The following is a 21,560-nucleotide window of genomic DNA, read 5'->3' on the forward strand; positions in this document are numbered from 1 at the left end:
AAAGTAGTAATAGTAATTTATGAAATCGTTACCAATTTCTGCAATATTTTATTCATGGTGATAAATAATAATACATTATTTTTTATATAAATTTAATTTGAACTCAATACGTCTTACTTATTTTATTACTCTGAGTAATTAAATTTCGATTACTAAAACTATACGTATTTTACAATATTATGCATTTTGAAAAACACAAGTTCATTTTAATCATGTTTCACGTATCAGTAACTTTTGTAATATTCTACTTAAGCTCGTTTCATTGCTTTTTATTTTAAATAAAGCGATTAGTATGTTTTCGAAAATATAGTATTTTTGCAAACAGGTTGTTTATGACCGCTCTGCTAATTCCTAAGAACTTGTAAATATACAAATACACAATGGTCTTTGATATTTTCGTAAAATAGGTTGTAAAGAAATGGAGGATTATTCATTCTATTGTATAAAGCACTTACAAAGCCGTGACATTGTCAAAGTATTTGTCGGAAAAAAATTATTAACTCACTATATAAATAGTATGTTCGAAGATGTGAAACATGAAGAATTTAGTTTAGAAAAACATTACATTATTGATTTGAATTTTTGAATATTATACTCTTTGTCATCAATTGTCATCTTTTGTTATCAATGTTTATAATTTTTGTATTAGTTTCTCCATGGAAGTATTTCGTATTTTGATTGATCAATTAGGTAATTTTATTTTTATAAATTTATTCTCCATTTTCTGTCAATACATTTTACCGCTCGTTAGGTATTAAATTTTCCGATTTCCCATGATACGCTTCCTCCATGTTTATTTGCATCTGTTAATGTGTATTCCTTGTCGAGATTATTTTTCGAAGTCCATTCAATTAGAGTTTCACTGATACTGTCAGCTCTCTGAATTAACATCATCCATTACTCCGCAATTTAAATCTATTGAAAAGATCTCGAAAAATAGAATAAAACACTAGTAGTAAACAAGTAGATAGTAGTTGATATGGGCATTGGAATCTGATCGTGTTCTTGGTTATTTGTATTTTAGCACAATATTCTAATTTACTGTTTTTTTCACGACCGCTTCAACTAACCGTCTGAGCCTATTAGATCATAATCTTCTGAACATCAATTTCTGTTTAGCAATTTTCTAAAGCTTTTTACATCATATGTTCAGCACCTTTTCGATTATCTCCCCGAAGACTTTCCATAGGTAGGTGTAATTATAATCGAAAACCTCGCATAATGGGTTCGCACAAAACTAATTGATAGTTGCGAAAGAACAATTTATGGTTTTCTCAGAAATCCCATAACGGAACCCCATGCCATAAATACCGTTTCGTCCTCTATTAATTACTTCTAGGTTTTATACATCTTGCGTTTATTTTACAAGTCGATGCTAAGCAACTGACACCTTATACTTAAATCGATTAGCTTGCATTAATGCACATGCAAATTATTAATTTCATATGTATATATTTATATTATATATATATACACACACACATATATATATATATATATATATATATAATATACATCTTTTGAGTGCCAATGTATAATGATTGACGTCTTCAAATAACTTAAATTTTATCAGTTACTATTGATTATTAGTAATGCAATACATACATTCATTTATAATTTCAGATTTGGCCGTTCAAGAAGAACGTTCCGGGCGAAAATTTTCCAGAGTTTTTTCTACAGACGTGATGTTGGCTACGTCCGGCGTGGTCCTGCGGTGATCTTCCAGAGCGGCGCTAAAATGGCGCTGCTGCGTTTGCTCTTTCTGTTGCTGTCGCCGCTGGTAGGCGCGGTGACCGAACAAGTCAGAGAACTCGAAATATCCGAAGCCGTACCTGTAGGAACCAGGATCGGATATATCAGCGACGGAGGCAGTCAGGCTCCAGGACCCCCTTACCTCATAGTACCAGTGCCTGGAAACGCAGTGGACTCAGATCTCTCCATCGAGCACACTACAGGTGAAATCAGGACTAAAGTGCCATTAGATCGTGAAACTCGAGGATCGTATTCTTTAGTGGCAATTCCTCCCAGTGGAGACAACATTCGAGTGCTAGTGCGAGTGCTCGATGAGAACGACAATGCGCCCAAATTTCCTTCGCCCACGATGGATATTGAGTTTCCTGAAAATACACCGCGTGACGTAAAAAGAACGTTGAATCCTGCAAAAGATCCTGATTTAGGTGTTTTTAATACACAAAGATACAACATAGTCTCCGGGAATGTGAATAACGCTTTTAGGTTATCCTCTCATAGAGAGCGAGATGGTGTCTTATATCTGGATTTACAAATAAACGGATTTTTAGATAGGGAAACGACTTCATCGTACACCTTAGAAATAGAAGCGTTAGATGGTGGAAGCCCACCTTTGAGAGGCGTAATGACGGTCAACATAACAATTCAGGATGTGAATGACAACCAGCCAATTTTCAACCAAAGCAGATATCATGCCACAGTGCCCGAGAACGCTACTGTAGGTACAACCGTTTTGAGGGTATCTGCAACGGATGCAGATGCTGGTGATAATGGTCAAGTAGAATATTCAATAAACAGAAGACAAAGCGACCGAGACAGTATGTTTCGCATCGATTCATCTACAGGAATGATCGTGGTCAATAAGCCCTTAGATTTTGAGACAAAAGAACTCCACGAATTAGTAGTCGTGGCCCGTGATCACGGTCTGCAACCTTTAGAAACCACAGCTTTCGTTTCCATTCGCGTAACAGATGTCAACGACAATCAGCCGACCATAAACGTTATTTTTCTCAGCGACGATGCAACGCCAAAAATCTCCGAATCTGCACAACCCGGCGAATTTGTAGCTAGAATTTCTGTGAACGATCCGGATTCTAAAACGGAGTACTCTAATATAAATGTGACATTGTCTGGCGGCGATGGTAGATTCGGTTTGACGACGCGAGATAATATTATCTATTTAGTGATTGTATCCTTACCGCTGGACAGAGAGTCAAAACCGGACTACACGCTGAACGTCGTCGCGACTGACACGGGATCGCCTCCTTTGCACGCATCGCGGACAATTCATCTAAAAGTCACCGACATTAACGACAACGCGCCCATGTTCGAGAGCGCAGTCTACCACGCCGATGTAATGGAAACGGCAGAGATCGGAGCGTCGGTGATCAGAGTGACCGCCTATGATAAGGACGAGGGTGACAACTCGGATTTAGTGTACGAACTACTAGATTCGAGCGAATCGGCGAATGATTGGTTTGCAATTGATTCGAGAACGGGAGTGATAAGCACGCGGTCGAGAATTGAATGTGAAATTAACCCCGAGCCAAAGTTAACAGTGGTTGCCAAAGACGGTGGAAGACCTCCCTTGTCATCCACCGCGGTTGTGTTAGTGACAGTGCGTGATGTGAATGACAACGAGCCGGTATTCGACAAGACCTTCTACAATATCTCGGTGCCGGAAAACGAGCCAAAAGGACGCTGCATTTTAACGGTAAGTCTTTAAAGTTTTATATTATTATAAACATTTGATTTTTAACCAAAGAACGTTATTGACGTCGCAGAGTTATAATTCATTTTATATGCCGTTGTAGAATTTGACGTCTTGGGGACTTACAGAACTAAATAGTACATAATTAGATCATGTATTTTGTTTTTGTCTTATTTACAATAGTAAACACTTAACTCTTACGGGACGGCACCGATTTCAAAACTGTCAATCTACTGTACCTGCAGTAAACTTGATTTCATTGTGTGTTATGCAATTTGTTTGATAAAAATTTGTGGTCATTGAAGAACATACTTTTATAATATCAATTTATTTTTAATCATTTTATAAATAATGGTAATGTTTAAAACAATTTCCAACATGCAGCGGGTTGATTTTGACATGTTTCACAATAAAATGTTCGCCGCTTTCCTGGTGCTTTTCTGCCAGAACTGACTTTACAATTCCTTTTTCTTACTCTCGTATTTAGAACATGCCACTGATTAGTCAATATGTTGTCTGAGATCGATGTAGATGGAGATGTTTGAGATTTTCCAAAATCACCGTTTTGCAAGACTTTTTACAAAATTTTGGTGTGATTGGTTTTTGTTGTTTCTTCTACTGTTTACTTCACAAAATTCACTAGTCGTTTTGCCATATTAAAAAGCGCTTGGTTGTTTTGCCATATTTTAACAAAAAACTATATGGCAAAGAAAAAGACTAAAATACTTCTAAAATAACTAATAATTATTTTCAAAATACAACAATGTTTATCACTGCTATTTGTAATCTATTCAATGTTTCGATGCAAACTGAGTCATTGTTTATAAAATAGCCTGTGCCTCACAGATAGCCTAACACAGTACGTTGGCCACTCAGGTGAACAACCGTCCCCAATGAGTTAAAACAACCGAAATAATATCATATTGATATAGGCTAGGGCGGGGCACAAAGGTTCAATTTGTGCAATTTTATTGTGAAAATCAAAACGATCATATCATAACAAATAATACATATCAAACAAACAACTATCTGACTATGTTCAGTAAAACTTCCACCAAATTCATTATCTTTAACCCCCACGAGAAACAAGGTGTTACGTACATACGTCTAATTTTTTTTTTAGTTATTTTTCGATTTTATTAGTCCTAATTAAAGGAGAACGAATTACAATTTTCAACACCAAACGACACAAGAGTTGTTTCTAATACATAGAAAATATTGCGTAATATATTAAATAAAATGTATGAACTAGTAATATAACTAATAATGTTTTTTGTCACTTTTTGATTAAAATTTCAATTAAAGATAAATTATTAAACATTTTATGTATACAAATCAAATCAAATTATAAATATTATTCATATACACTTAAATACTTAAAATTATCTTTTCCACTTATTTTCTTACACATAAAATTGGTTTTCTTTGAACAAAAACATCGTGAAAATAATTACATACATCAGTCTTTTAATATCGCTGCAGCATTTTGTAACTTTAATAGGTTTTCTATCTCTCTGCTACATAATGTAATGTACTCGATTTGATTCGAATGATTTTAACCGTAAAATCTTTATTACGTAAGGGAATATAGAAATCTTATTGAATCTATTACAAACACTTAATCAATTTACACGATCGCACGATTCGTTGACTCGAAATACTAGCGTGTTCAAATTGTAGTGAATTCTATCAGAAATCGAATGTTAAACGAATAAAACGAGATGTTTAGAATCTTAACCAGTAAAAAAATACTGCATTTTATACCGGCTTTCTTGCCGATACCGATACTGAAAATCTCGATCTAATCGCATGTTTCAATTTTATGAACTGGACATAAATTAAAACTTGATATTAAAGATTATTGCATCGACAATTAAAGATAATATTAATATATGCTTCAATTTTTAAAAGCCGTCATAAAATCTAAACTTTATTCTCAAATCGATCTGTAATCTTTGCGAATATTAAATGCATAAACCCGTTGTTTATGAAATTAAATCGGTTTTGTAAATCATAAATATGTTGTTTATTTTTTTAATTTTTGCTATGCACTGTGGTGCTAATGATCTTTTTATTGCCGAATTTTCGTATTAATGTCTTTGTAAATATCCGAATTTATGATTCTTAAGATGTGGTAATTGAGGGGTATATGCTATCTTATGTGTTAATTACAAGTAGTATTATTTAATACTGTCATATTAAATAAACTTCATATTTTGGTATTTGCATATCGAATTAGTTTCGGTTTTTTGTTAATTTATTTGATTATATAATGATACACAATGATAGAACATTGTTTTCTAAACATATGCGTTTATACTATTATGGAATATCAGTCGATTTTTGGTAATACATACTTAAATGTCTAAATCGAATGCCAATACAGTAATTGGACGACCGGATATAAGGACATTGAATTTTGCATAAAATAACTTGAAATGATTATAAATTTTCAATTTAATACATATTGTGCTTCATAATATCTATAAATTTTGTTCTTGTCTCAAAACCTGGGAATGGATTTGGACTATTTCCGAAACGTCGTAAATGAATAGTACCTTTAAAAAATTTACATACAAGTATTTAAAAATTAGTCATTCTGGTGACAACTTATATTTCGAACTTTTAAAGAATAGAACTTTCAATAGATTTATTCTACAAGAATGTGTAAAATACAATATTCAATGTGATTTATATGGGCTTTTTTAGATTTCAATTTTGTAGTTGATTTTGGAAAATATTAGTTTGTATACAATAATTATATTAATAAAGTTTCTTCAATCCTTTTGTACGTTTACTATCGTAGTACGTTGTAGTACACTGTCGTTCTATCGTAGAACACAGTCGTACTGATGTAGTACGCTGTAGTACTATTGTAGTACGCGGTAGTACTATCGTAGTACACTGTCGTTCTATCGTAGTACACTGCCGTACTGTCGCAGTACCCTGTAATACTATTGTAGTACACTGTAGTTCGATCGTAGTACACTCACAATCAGCACACCTACTTTCGTACTGTCGTAGTACTATTGTAGCAGACTATCGTACTGTAGTAGTACGCTGTAGTACTATCGTAGCACACTGTTTTCGATCGTAGTATACTCTAGTACTACCGTAGTACGCGGTAGCACTATCGTAGTACACTGTTGTCCTATCGTAGTACACTGTCGTACTATCGTAGTACACTGTCGTTTTATTGTAGTACACTGTCGTACTATCGTAGTACACTGTAGTTCGATCGTAGTACACTTAGCACAGTGTCGTACTATATTAGTACGCTATAGTACTATCGTAGTACACTGTAGTTTGATTGTAGTACACTCAGCACACCTGTAGTAGTACGCTGTAGCACTATCGTAGTACACTGTCGTTCTATCGCAGTACACTGCCGTACTGTCGTAGTACGCTGTAGTACTACCGTAGTACACTGTAGTTCGATCATAGTACACTCAGCACACTGTCGTACTGTAGTAGTACGCTGTAGTACTATCGTAATGCACTGTAGTTCTATCGTAGTGCACTGTAGTTCTATTGTAGTACGCTGTCGTTCTGTCTTAGCACGCAGTTGTACTATCGCTGTACACTGTAACTCTGTCATTGTATGCTGCAGTACTATCGTAGTAATCTGTCGTTCTATTGTAGTGCACTGTTGTTCTTATATACATAGTTTGCTGTCGTAGCATCGCATTACACTGTCGTTCTATCATAGAACACTGTCGTACTGACGTAGTACGCTGTAGTACTATCCTAGCACACTGTCGTACTGTAGTACTATCATAGTACTCTGTAGTACTATCCTAGCACACTGTCGTACTGTTGTAATACGCTGAAGTACTTTCGTAGGACACTGTCGTACTGTAGTAGTACACTGTATTACTGTCGTAGTACGCTGTAGTACTATCGCAGTACACTGTAACTCTGTCATTGTATGCTGCAGTACTATCGTAGTACTCGTCTCTGTAGTACTTTTGTAGTGCTATGCTATAATTTTAAATTGGTACATCACAAAGTTTTACTATTTAATTTCCAAAAGCAATCCGCAGTTAAGTGGAATGTATTTTACTAGGTAATATGAATTTATTTTATTAATTGTAATAAAACATTACGTATGGGCTATCACGTTAAACCTGATATTCCAAAAAAGTCGAAACGAAAAAAATCACTCAAACTGTAATAAAAACTACATATAAGAAGAGTTTTATGTCTTCGAGAGTGCCCCGTCCGCATATGCGCTGTTTTCGATTAATCGTTCTATTAATTCAACGATCGCCCACTGTATCATCGAAAGTTATATACGAAGCCGTTTTTTCGTTTTGCATTTTGTGTATCGTGTTTTGTGTCGGCCCTCCTCATCTCCTCATCGTGTTGTATTCTTCATTTGTGCCTCAAACAAAGTTCCAATAAATTAAGATAATAAAAACGCCATATGTTATTGAGCATCGCGGCTCAAGAAACGGAATGCTGAAATAGCGATAGTTAATTTTGGATTTATGCAAATCCGCGGTGACATAATCTTCGACGATTCTTAAGATAACTTTTGTTATTGGAGGACATTGTCGTAAATTTTTTTCAATGTGGAACGGTATTTCTTTTTCTTGTGTTTTCGAAGACGCAGGTTAGTTGGGTCGGAGTATCGAGATTCGAGATTATGCTTTTGAGGATATTTACGATCAGCCAGATCGTATTGTGTAGTTGTTGGTAAAATCCACATTGTAGGTTGTAAATAGTGAGTTCAATACAACCCTAACTAAATTTATAAAACACCCTGTAGTGTTATTAGTTACTGTATGAAATAGGATTCAAAGTAAAACAGAATTAAACGCACGCAAATGCAAATTAACTTGTCATTCTCGGCTTATGAATAAATATATACTTTTTATCTTTCTCTATATATCTGTCATAGTCAGTGTTTACTGCTGCATGTGCAGAAACTGTACAGAGCCAACACGATAGGCTTGCACAAATGTATGAAAATGCCGAAAGCAAAAAGTAGAAAAAATCGTACCTAGAATAATAATTATGATGCGCATTCTATTAATTCAAAAGCATGAGAGCCACTTGGCTTATGAATATTCAAATTGAAATTTGACCAAGGGTATTTTCAGTCCTGTTTGATGCGTTGCAAAATGTTTCCTGATGTACATTTGGTAACTGAACCATGTTTTGGTTGAGAGCATCAAGATAATAACATTTAAGGCTCTTGTTCTCAATGTTATGCTATGAACATTGAATTTTGATAATGATTCAAAATAAGTAATTTTAAATCAATTCATCTAATTCCTTATGTATAATATTAATGCAATTTATTAATAACGAATTAACAGTTTACGTTACACGACGAGCTGTCGACGCCTCCCCGAAAATGATCCATCATCGAATCCGTCCGTCGACCGGTCGAATTATTATCTCGAATTTTGCAATTACAATCTAACGAACGTGGCGTTTTGCGAAAAGAAAAAATCAGTATTATTTATAACTTAGTCATCAGGGATATTAATTAATAATATACGAGATACGTCTCTTCTCGTATCTTTTGGAATGTTCTTTTATTTTTGCCTTGGCGTATGCGAACAGATAACATCAGAACGGTGCTTCTCGGTCAGCGACTCGTTTTTCTTCTGCTGCCGTTTTATATAACTACGATCGATTTTATAACTAGCATGCACTAGAGGTTATTTATACAGGTAACTAAAATTTTGAGAAAACTAAAATAGTAACTGTTTTACTTGGCCAAATTTCTTCGAGGCCCCGACGGCATCTACAATATTTTTGACTTCCCGTAGGCTAAGTTATAGTAATGGGCCAAAAATCGAAAATGAAAATTTTCGCATAACTTCACGTTTTGAAGGTTTATGAACATTTTGGCATATTTCAGAAAAAATGGATGTGTGTGTATGTATGTGTGGATACAAATTTTCGTCGATGTTTTCGGGAGCAAAGCAATAGATTTATATTTATAGAGAGATATGCTGATTAGGGAAAGGGCGGACCAGCTATCTCGGAGTTCCAGGGTGCAGAAAATAGAAACCGAGTTTTTGACAAAACGGAGCATCTGATCTGAATGATTCAAAAAGCATTCAATTTGTAATGACGTGGAGAAGTGGTGATTAGTTTTTGGCAAATGCCAGGTCCAGCGGTTTTGGAGATACCGAGCTAAATGTGCAAAAAATGTAAGATTTTGAGATAACTAAGCATCCTATTTGAATAATTCAATAAACTTTCTGGTTGTGTTGACGAAACAATTCCTTTTGAAGAAACAAAAAATTACCAAAACATATTTTTTTGTCAAAAAAGGATTTTAATTTTAAGTCTGGCTAAAGATCTCAAGTTCCACCAATAAGCCTTAAGGCACGATGCCATACACCACTAGTTACTATTACTATTACATAGCAGGCGCAAATTATCGTTTTAGATGCGCTAATAAAACACAGGTTCTTTACTTATTGTTAGTTAACCGTTGCGCCTTATATGTATATGAATCCTATAAATATTTTTCCAGTCGCTTGTGGAATATAATAGAATTTATCTATGACATAAATAACAGTTAAATAGCTTTATGGATCGCTCGATACAACTTATAACAAGAAGTGCTCAGAAGTGCACAATAAAATTGCACTCCACACTCCGTTACAAAGAAATAAATGCCGCGCAACATAAATCCAAAGGAAGGATTAGAGGAAAATTGATTTATTTAAATATTTGCTAAATTTTCTGAAATAATTCTCTGATATTAAAATGTCTGATACTATGCAAACAGTTCTATAATATAGTCAATGTCACAGTCAACAAATAAAACGGAAATTAGATGAAAGTCTTGATATTGATAAATTCAAAATATGTAAAAGTAGGTAACGCTCGATAGGTACTTGAATCACCTGGAATACCTCAAGATCGATGTCAATTGCTTACATACTCCAATAAATATCTATCTCCTACTTCGTACACCTGCAGGCATGTATCTTTTGTTCGTATTCATCAATTAGTGAAACCAATCAGCCGACTGCCACATGATATGCAAAAGCAATCAATCTCTTGTTGCCTTGCTGTATTATTGTAGAATTTGTAGAATATTCTATTATTATATATATTGTAACTACTGTTTCTCCATAACAAAAAATCTTGTGATAAGGGATAATGGAGATTTTAATCGTTGCTGGTGCCGGTATGAAGTCTGAGATGAAGTATGGTGAAGTTTTGTGATTATTCCAACCAGAACGTAGGAATTTTAAAATTCTTTCTATTAATATTTGATTTTTCTCTTTTACAAGCGCAGTCCCATGTAAACCATGTTATTAGTGTCACCCTGATGCACATTTGTAAGAATAGTGATACAAAAATGTTTGCAACCGCCAGGGCAAACTGTCATAATTACGAGGCACTTAACTTGAAATATATGTAGTTTTTTTACGCAACACGCAGCCGAGTGCAATAACAATGGATACATAACTCTTGAAATTATCTGGATTTTTTTGTATAATATTTCCTATTCGCAAATAAGGAACGTACACGAACGTTTACGCAGACATACAATATAGATAGATACATTGTTGTCGTTATTTATAGCGAATTGTTAACTATTGCTATTTTGAATAAGTTGAACCAAGTCCTTGCTTTACAACCGTTTACCTTAATGATAAATATATTAGAAGGTTTGGAAACTAGTATCGTTCTTCCAGATCGATATCAAAACAAAAATTTTAACAGACGACAACACTGCCCATTATGAAAATTGCATTACCCATGAAAACTCAATTTACATCATAATCAAGCAAATCTTTCCGGAAAAAGCATTTAGTTTATATTCTCTCTATTTCATGCTTAATCAAATCTAAATTTAGTTTAATTGGTAGTTAGTAATCAAAAACTGAATCTCTGTTCGTAACTGTATTTCTAGGATATTTCCTAACGGTTATTTAAGGAGTTTTATTGTTTCATCCTAGTCTATCGAGTCGATATATAGACGAACTGAAATATTTATGACATAGCAATCGATTTGTCTATAGCAAGCAACAACAATATAATTGCATACCGCATATAAATGCGGTTACTTACTTGAATTTAGGGATGAGAAAAGAGATATCGACGTTGGATGAATGTGGGATAAATATATAGGTACACAAAATTTTCTTGGTTGTTAGGAATATTCTTAATTACTGCAAATTAATAATTCTGATAAATAATTAATTACATAAATTATCATAAACACAAGGTAATTCAATCCAAATACCTCACCATAATTTTTCAGATATTTTGTTCATTAATTTTATCCAACTCATAATTTATCCTCAAAATCATGTTTTCATGTTTTTGTGGTATGAAAATAAAGTTTTTTGGGCAATGATACTTGTAAGTAAAATTTCGGCGTGGACCAAATAATATCTTTACCTTACTTTTGTACAAAATCGTAGTTCTCTCTATAAATCGTCTATTTCAAGCTTTTCCTCAGCTCTAAATCTTCTCCCATGTGCTCTTTACTAGATAACTCGTGACTGATGCACAATAGGAAATCATCTTCTCTATAAAATATGCTCGGCTTCTCGATATTCATTCCTCTCTCGATCCATCCTCTCGTTTTCTCCTAGAGAAGAACACTTGTCCGAAAGATACGCTTTGTGGTGCAGTCGTGATGGGAAATTTTTCGTATGAGGAATAAATTGATGATTATGCACCATCGATTATAGAGTTTTAGCGCTTGCCGATTAAAAACATACACAAGAAACAACGGTTTATTGCAACGAGCTTTTAGATCGAAGGAGATGACGGCGAAATGTTTCGTTTCTTGCCAACTTGACCAGAACCAGCATGATAAGTAGTGGTTGGGTTCGGTGCAAAAAGATGGGAGATGGACTAGTTTTTCGGATTAGAGGAAATTCCAGTAACTACATAGAATTGGTATTATGGAAACACAAACTAAAGGTTTTTCTTTGAACTTTTAATGGCATTTGGTAAGGCACTTTCATATATTTTTTAAAGGAGGAGGGCCATCCAAAGTAACAAATTTTGAAAATTTTAAATTAATAGTTTGACACACCGTTTTCTTTCTTGAAAACAAATGTGAGCAAAATGTACTTCCAAAAATCCAATTATTTTAAGTCGTTTTTTACTCAATTTTTTTTTATGCCAAAACTAAGTATTTTGCCATCTTGATTAAATGCGCCAACTTTTGTTGAAACTTGCCGATATACGAGGTGTGTTCAAAAAGTACCCGGAATTACTAATAATTAAATTTCGCGGGTCTGGAGTGTCTGATTGTCAAATTTTTTTTTTATTGTGTTGGTATACATGCCCCTAAAGTATGATGAAATTTTCAGCTATATTCACTGTTTACTTTGTCTATGGTAGTCGCTAAGGTTCGACGTGTTTTTCTGAGCTCGGCGATTTTTACAATGGAAGAATTGAAAAGTCAAAGAATTTGTATTAAATTTTGCGTAAAAAATGAAATAAAGTGTTGCAAAGTGCAAAAATTCACCAGATATGGCTCCGTGTGACTTTTTCCTATTCCCAAAGTTGAAGAGACCCATGAAAGGACGGCGGTTTTCCTCGATTGAAGAAAATCGCTGAGAGTGCTCAAGGACATATCAAAAAGTGAATATCAAGGGTGCTTCGAAAATTGGAAAAAACGCTGGCATAAGTGTATTATATCTGGGGGGGACTACTTTGAAGGGGACCACATTAATGTAGACGAATAAATAAATATTTTTTTGAAAAAACGAAAATTCCGGGTACTTTTTGAACAGACCTCGTATTTTAGTGCTTTTTTAATGAAGAGCCTCTCAAAGTTGTGTAATTTTCATAACTTTAAATCCATAGTTCAACAAAAAGTATCCAATAATAAGTATATAGTGAGTATAGTAAAGTATCAAATAATAGTATATAATGATAAGTTTTGAAACCTTAAGGCCACCCTTAAGGCAACTATATAATTATTTTTGACTGTTGCCCACGAAATGATATTTTCTATTACGGAACCATCGCTCAAATAAATAAAATTAATAATAATTTACCACATTAACCGAAAAATGGTCACATTTTTACCAAAGCTCTAGGTTGCAATGTAAAGCTCATGATTTTTAACTTCCCGTAGGGTAAGCTATAGTAATCGCAAAAATCTCAAAAATATTTTTTTATAATAGGTTGTCAACTATCTCCCTTCCGCCTTTTTGTATTATAAACCAAGAGCAAAAAAGCGGAAGGGAGATATTTGACAACCTAATATATATATCTTTACGTTTCGAAGGTTTCTGAACATTTTAGCATACCTTAGAAAAAATGAATTTGTGTGTGTGTGTGTGTGTTCGTGTGTGTATGTAGGTGCGGATACAATTTTTCGTCGATGATTTTGAGAACACAGATCAACCAATTTAGATGATTCAAAAACAACCGATTCTTATTGATAATAAGAAGACAGCTGATTAGTTTTTGGCAAAAGCGGGTTCAGCCGTTCCAAAGATATAAGGGGAAAAATTATCCAAAAATAGTAATTCAATTTTTTCAAAATATTTCGAAGTATAAAAATTTCAAATATTTCAAAAAAGTCAATTTAAAAAAAAGATACAAACACAATCTATTTTTTTTCGAAGTTCAAAAAAATTGTTTTTTTTTTTAATTTAGGTTTTTTGTGTTACTGCAATGCAAGTTACTGCAATTTGTTTTAACTCACAATGACATGCCCACTAGTTTTTTCTATTTTTGTGACTTTCATGATCACCCCGTTTGAGCTTGACGTTAAGTTCTGAGTTATATATACATTATGCATTTGTATGTATTGTTGTGTTCATGTCGTTATTTATTCTTCAACAACAAATATCTATAACTAATCATAGCGTTCCACCTGTGTATTGAGCTATGTCCATTTGTGTGTACATGGAGAATTCAAGATCTATTATGCACAATGAATAATATGATCTCGATGCCTTGTCAGACGCCCGAGAGATTGTTATCATTCGCATTCATAATGCAATCGAGATATTAGTTCGATAGATTAGAAACAAGCAACCATTACTCCAGATATATATATATATATATATATATATATATATATATACTCGTATATATATATATACACAGGTAAATTTTATTTATTTTTGTGTTTGTGTATATTTCCACGCATAGATTACGATGATCGTCCATCCCATGCGATGTATTAAGCGGTCATGCGAACAAACTGTACGTCGTAATCGCAAAGGCAGGATAATGTTCTTCTTGAGTTGCACAGATGTGCTAATATAATAGAGACTTCAATTTTAAATACTAAAAAGCCTATATGAAGATAAAACATTTCATGCAATAATATTTTAGAACAAGTGTGCTTTAGCCTATTTTGATCCTTTCCGCACGCTACATTGGATCTATAATTCTCAATTTGTCGACTCCTTTTGTAAAACTGATTATCTTACTATGATACATTTACTTTAAACATTTATTAATGTTTATAATGTTTAACTTTCTGATTCATATTTTATAATATTATTAGTTTTTGTGTAATTTTTTTACATATTACATATTTATGTAGAATTAAACCTAGGGGTTGATTTACGTGCTATAGTCGTCGCGCCTCTATGGAGTGCAAAAACAATTAAAATAGAGGTAATGGCAAAATGGCCGTGTTTACGATCTATTTATACTTCTTTTATCTATGAATCGATCGCAGCTTAAAAAAAGCTTAAAAAAAACAAAGACAAAATAATAAAAAGTCTTCGACCCCATACCTTGGCAGATTTTCCAGCAAAGCTAAGTTTCAAATGAAACCAAAACCAACTTTTGAGCAAAATCATAAGCCTTACAATCTCGATATCCCTGAGGCCGATGTGAATTAATCTTTGAATGTAAATAAATTTCTGTGAAGCATCTGAGACGTGGGGCACTCTCTAATGTAACAATATCGTAACAATAGAGATCTAAAGGCCGCCCGTAGCAATCTGAGTCAGATACAACCGACGTGAATAGAAGAGCATTCGTATCTCGTTCCTTTCTCGAACATAAATCAGTATATATCATGTGAATATTATATTTCTTCTATATAATTGTAATGAATAGCCTCTATCACATATATGGATCCGGCACCGACCGGTTCCCGTTAAGAGTAATCTCTTCAGACTTTAGACAAAACCGAAAACATGAAGGTAATACAATCGAATCGGAATTGTACTCCTTGACAATTGACGGCAAAACGAATTACAGAGATACAAATGAGAAAAAAAATCCCTTATGTAATTTTAGATCAGAAGTCTTCTTGGACGGCAAAGGTTTGGTTTTTATAACCCATGTTATTCACTAAATTGAAGCCACAGTTTGGGGTGGCTTACCGGAATTTGATGAGAGCGAAAATTTAATAAAGTCATAACAAAAATGATGAAATCAGAAAAATGTAGATTTATGATTTAAAAATTTAGTTTCGTACATATTAGTTAATTTTCGTCTTTTCCAAGCAGAAAATGTTAAATATTCCCTACTAGCTTGTTACATTTACGCACAGAACTGCATTTATCAATATTTTGTACGGCCGTAAATTAAACTCAAAGTCATGTTGTTATTGTTATTGTTAGAAGTTATTGACTGAGAAGAAATGGATTCCGATTTTAATGATCTGTTACTATTTTATGTAAACAATACCATATGGTAATGTGTGGTCACGTATGGTTTTATAGATGAACCATAACACACTGCACTCTTTTTTGTATTTATATCAAATAATATTTCTTACAAACGTTTTGAGACTTTATTTATTTCATTTGTATGCATTCCGTAAATTGATAAATTTAATTAAAATAATTAAATTATACTACACTGAAGAGGTGTCAAAACTAGTCTAAGATGAGAAAAAAGATTGTGCAGTGTGTTCATATTTCTAAGTGTATATATAGAAACACTTGATTCATTTTACAGTAAAATTTATCAATAGTTTTTATTTTTTTCCAAATGGTAGATCCACGATCCATAATGATAGAAAATATAAAATTGATGTCGAAACGTATAGAAAAAAATATTATTTTAATCTATTATATAAAAATAAGTCCGTTTTTCCTTTCTGACGATATAGCTCCAGAACGCACGAACCGATTTTGACGATTTTGCATTCGTTGGAAAGGTCTCCGTGATAGATAAAAAAACTCCGTGAGGTTTATAGCAAAGAAAATTGAAGAAAGATTTCAACAGAAAAGCGGAAAACACTTTTTCTTTTTTCACATACAGCGTGATCTCTGATAGATAGCATGTACTACAAACTAATATTTTTTGTTTGACTGCTACTCATTTGTTTGACAGCTACTCATTGTTTTCTGCTCAATTAATTTCATGTGACAAACCGGCATTGTGTTTACTGTGAAATTGTGCAAAAAAAGTAAAAAAAATAAGTTATTTATTTCCTAACATTTTAATTTGAAACCATCAAATCAATCACGTGTATTGTGCAAATTTTTATTCAATTTCAACAGCAGACAATTTTTTTCTTCATCTTTTAATCACCAAACGAAATGTTACATAAAATGAAACCATCTGGTGGTGAAACGGGGTTCGCCCGGTTTGCTAGTTTATTATGATTTTAATATAAGTAGAGAGTTGTCAGGCACATATTAAATGATGTGTTGAAAAATAATAAAACTATACTTCAATACAATAAGGGATTAAAATATTGCAAAATAAACTAAATTTTCCACTCAATACATCAATTTAATCTAACAGCAGCGGTTCCCTCTACATGAACATAATCATCTATTAATTTATAAAATTTTTCCTAGAATATTTTTTATTTTCCTACGCCACTGTTTTTTCGGAATTACACGCTCAGCTTAAAGAGAACATGATGGAACATTTAAATTATAAAGCGCGGACGGAAGATATTCGTAAGTTCCAAATGTGAAATACTCACGGAGGCGATGAGCACTCGGTAAACGTTTTACTAATGATAAGCGAACGATTTTTTTTGCTCCATTGGATCCACCAATTGACGGTTCGAAACGGTCCAGAAAATCTCCGATGAAATTATAATACGCAGAGGACAGAGGAATGCGAAAAACGAAACGAGCAGACGAACAGATATTAGTGAAAAAAATACAAAGAAGCAAGGATTTGCGGAAGTCCTTAGTCGAGAACCATAAATAATACTCATATAAGCAGCATTTTCAAATAAGTCGCTAAATAACATGATCGTCTGCCATTTTTTAAGAACCAAGAAGGATTTTATGATAAATATTAATACACTAATAGATAGATTCATTACTAGATCATAAATAATAATCATTATCATTAATATGTGATATTTGTTTAACAAGAAATTCAAATTTCGAAGTTCCAGTAGTTTGCCTCCAAAAACAATTCCCTACACCGCTAGTTCATTATTTTTTTCCGAGCAGGAGATAAATTAGATCAAAATCCCACCCATAGATAAGTCATTTCACGTACCCACCCATCGACTTAAGTTTAATTAAATTCCCTCGTATTGCAAATGATCCAAGTGTATATACGACATCAATTATCCATATAGCAGAATTAATTGACAAACATTAGACTCTATAAGCAATCGTAAGACCAGTAGTATTAGTTGTGAGATTACTACGAACTACAGCAGGAGAGGCATCTAAAATGCAAATAGACGATTGGAAAACCTTAGACACAATTATTCAAAGCTTTGACCGCGATTGCGAACGATATATCCCCACGGCGGCTGGAACTGGAATGTCGTAACGAGAACTACTTTCCAGCATATGCTCAGGTGAGAATAGAGACATTTTTAGTAGAGGAAATAACTAGACGACGATCTTTGTAAAAATATAATATCTAGAGTTTATATAGTCTGTATTTATAATACGAAAGTATCTTCTCATAGATAAGGATATAATTGTATTTGTATATTGACAGATATTCTGAATATCGATTATTCCTTATTTTTAAAACATAAATCAGAATTATAAATTTGTCTTCTCAACTACGTACTTTTATGAGAGGCAATCCAATGCTTGTGCCATCTATATGATTTTTTTTTATTAGCAGGCAACCCAAAGATAGTTCCTTTTCTAATTAATAATATACTAAAACATGTTACACCAATTCCGGAGATAGATAACTTTTAACTCCCCGTAGGGCAAGTTATAGTAATCGCAAAAAACTCAAATATTTTTTTTATTCATCTTTATTTCGAAAATTTTGGCTTACTTAAAAAAAATAGATGCATCTATATATGTGTGTATATATGTTTAGATACAATTTTTTGTCCACAATTGGACAAAAACTGAATGATTAAAAAAAAAGTTAGATTTGTAATGATGGAAAGACGTCCTGATTAGTTTTTGGCAAAGAAAATTCCGACCTTTTCAATGGCGGGACAAAAAAGATAAAAAATGACAATTCAGTTTTTGAGAGAATTTTGAATGATTTGAAGAATTATTATAATGTATGACGTTGCAGGAAGTACCAACAATTTGCCTTATTATTAGTTTATTTAACATTTAGGGGATGTCCATTAATTGCGTGCGTAATTTCTGGGGATTTTTGAAAACTTCCTCGCCCTTTGTGATACGTGGTGATTTTTTAAATTACCCCCCCCCCTTCCTCACAAACAAAAAAATCGTAATATTTTTCAATTTTTTCTGAAAAATATTGATTTTTTTAAAAATTGAAATATGAAATAAATACACGTGATATATCTTACTAGATTCTACCAACATGATAATTTGTTATTTTTTGTCAAACTCTCCCTTCCCCCTTTCAGGCTCACGTGATCAATGGAAGCCCCCTAAAATGTGAACATGATTTAAATGTATATGAAAGATAAACCAAAGGCCATTTTATAATAAATATTGAAGACTTTCTTCGAGTATCAACTTTATCCCGTTTGTAAAATTTCCTGCAGCGTTTAAATCGCTTCATTTTTTCATATTCACCTCAGTTCTTAATATCGTTCAGTTATCATGTTGCATTTATTGCGGAACAAAAGGATTCGTGTTTGTTCACCATTTGAGTTTTTTTTTTTATCAACGGCATCGATTTTCTTGCAATTCTATCGAGTGTAATTTTAGTTTTTGTTGTTAATCACCCTCCGATCCCGAATAACATGTACTTCCAGATAAATGTATGCAAATTTAATATTTTCTTTCAGTAGTTACAATGTGTGCGCCGTAAGAGTTCCTTAATGCGAGTTTTGCACTCGCGTAAAGTTATTATTCGGACGCGACTGGGTTCGTGTTAGTGCGAACGACGATGAAAAAGACACTGTGACTTCTGTACTTTGTGGACAGTGATGGATTCCAAAACTGTACTGTATTTTCGTAAAAAATTATTACAAAGTTCTTGTGTTAATCGAGAATTTAATACTCTATCTAGTAAACCACGTGACATCACTCGCCGGAAGAAATTTTCAACCATTGTCCAGTTTTTAAGTAGTTGATTAAGAAAAAAATACAATCTCTAAAAATCAGAAATTTTGATCTAATTCTGCTCATTTATTTATTACTTTTAAGACAGAAAGACATCTTAGGAACCACGGCGTCCATGATCTACACAATATTTTAGCAAATATCTAATTAAGGTCATACATTTTTTAACAATGGGTTTTGCTTTTTAGTTTGCATTACCATTATGTATAATAAATAAATTAAAGGTTTTGATTTTCAGATTGTATATCAAACAATATGAATACAACAAATAAAAATGTAAATAAATTAATTCATCTAGTCCTATATAATATTGTTTTTTGAATCTAAGATAGATTCTAAAATGCTTAACAGTTTAAGATCTGGTTTTATGAATACAACAAATCAATTGAAGTTAATTGATAGTTTATAATATTATATTAAAACTAACCATTTCTAGACGTTCTACATGGAATTCTACGTATATGTGCGAATTGTAGTTCAGGGCTATTTATATCAAATGTAATCAAATTTGCTGTTTACTTTATTCATTTTTTCAGCAAATTTTTCATTTTTTTTTAAAGTAGTTCCGTCCTTCCGTCCCTGTTTTGTAACGAAATATCCCGAAATTCCGTGGTCAATAGTAATAAAATTATGTTTGCCGTACGTAATGTTTCTTTGCATGTGAGTTGTGTTTTCGAATAATTTTCGGTTGCCAGTTCAGTATCCAGTTTTAGGCTTCGACGATGCCGATGCGTTTTGCTTCACCATCTCCATCGTTCCTGTGATAAAACAAACGATTTTATGGTCCAAAAGGAAGTGAGATAATATCCCATATGCATCCAGAGATAGAGGTAGATTTCTTTAGGTATGTCTCATTGAGCAACATTGTTTGCGAATATTTGGAATTAAAATATTTTCAAAAGATGGCGTCTTTAAATGCCACTATATGTGAATCGTCGATATATCTAATCGAGATATTTATTTTTTGCCTTGGAAGAGTTATTTAAATGGTTTAAAATTTTTCGAAAAGTTAGATTATTTTTCAACAGACAAAACAAAACATCAAAGCGCTTCACAGTCTAATGATTAAACATTACATCACAAATAGCTTCTCGATATTAGTCGATTCAATTAGAATCAAATGTTCAAATGCGTATTGAAGCTTACTATCCTCGAAAATCTCATAATGTCCGACTTCGTAACCCAACTGAGTTTGATAAAGTGCTAATAATTTTGAAGTGAACTTTTAATATAACACTTAAACGCATTCGCGGGCTCTTAACGCGAACTTTAGGTGCATAATGAGCATTCAGATACCCCATGGGGTACATCTGGCGAGGTGCGAACTAATTCTTTCTCCTTCACATGCTCATAAACGATTTTGTATCGGTGTCCTGATCCTGAGTTCCACTCTGAATGAATGAAATATAGCAATATTCTGGTTTTGAAGCTATTATTCGCTGTCACTTTTAGCAGGTTAGATAAATCATGGTTAATTGGATAGATATAAAATAAAAGTCTTAGATAAAAATTATGTTATTTATATAAAACGGATATATTTTATTCACGTACCACAAAATTAAAAGTCATCAAATTAAATTTTATTAAAACTCATGTTCTCAAGAAACTAACATTTTAATTCAGAGATTTTTTTGTTAATTCAGTACCTCTTGATTCATGTACACAAGACATTAGTACCAAGGGGCACTTGTAATTATCGTCAGGCCGAAATTCCTTCTGCTCGAACAAGA

The 21,560-nt window shown here is 33.1% G+C and overlaps 1 protein-coding gene across 1 annotated transcript in view; it reads left to right on the plus strand.

Annotated features, from left to right (window-relative positions):
* Positions 1 to 2,086: 2,086 nt before the first annotated feature.
* The window catches only part of LOC113363763 (protein dachsous-like), a 180,733-nt gene continuing 161,259 nt past the window's right edge, over positions 2,087 to 21,560 (plus strand). The window contains exon 1 of the mRNA XM_026606249.1: positions 2,087 to 3,463. Coding sequence (XP_026462034.1) covers positions 2,102 to 3,463 — 1,362 coding nt within the window. The 5' untranslated portion in view covers positions 2,087 to 2,101. The remainder of the gene's footprint in view (positions 3,464 to 21,560) is intronic.

This window comes from Ctenocephalides felis, unplaced genomic scaffold (genome assembly GCF_003426905.1).
Source record: "Ctenocephalides felis isolate EL2017-DRISC unplaced genomic scaffold, ASM342690v1 CF-g0.4_SCAFFOLD_00845, whole genome shotgun sequence".
Lineage (NCBI taxonomy): Eukaryota > Metazoa > Arthropoda > Insecta > Siphonaptera > Pulicidae > Ctenocephalides > Ctenocephalides felis.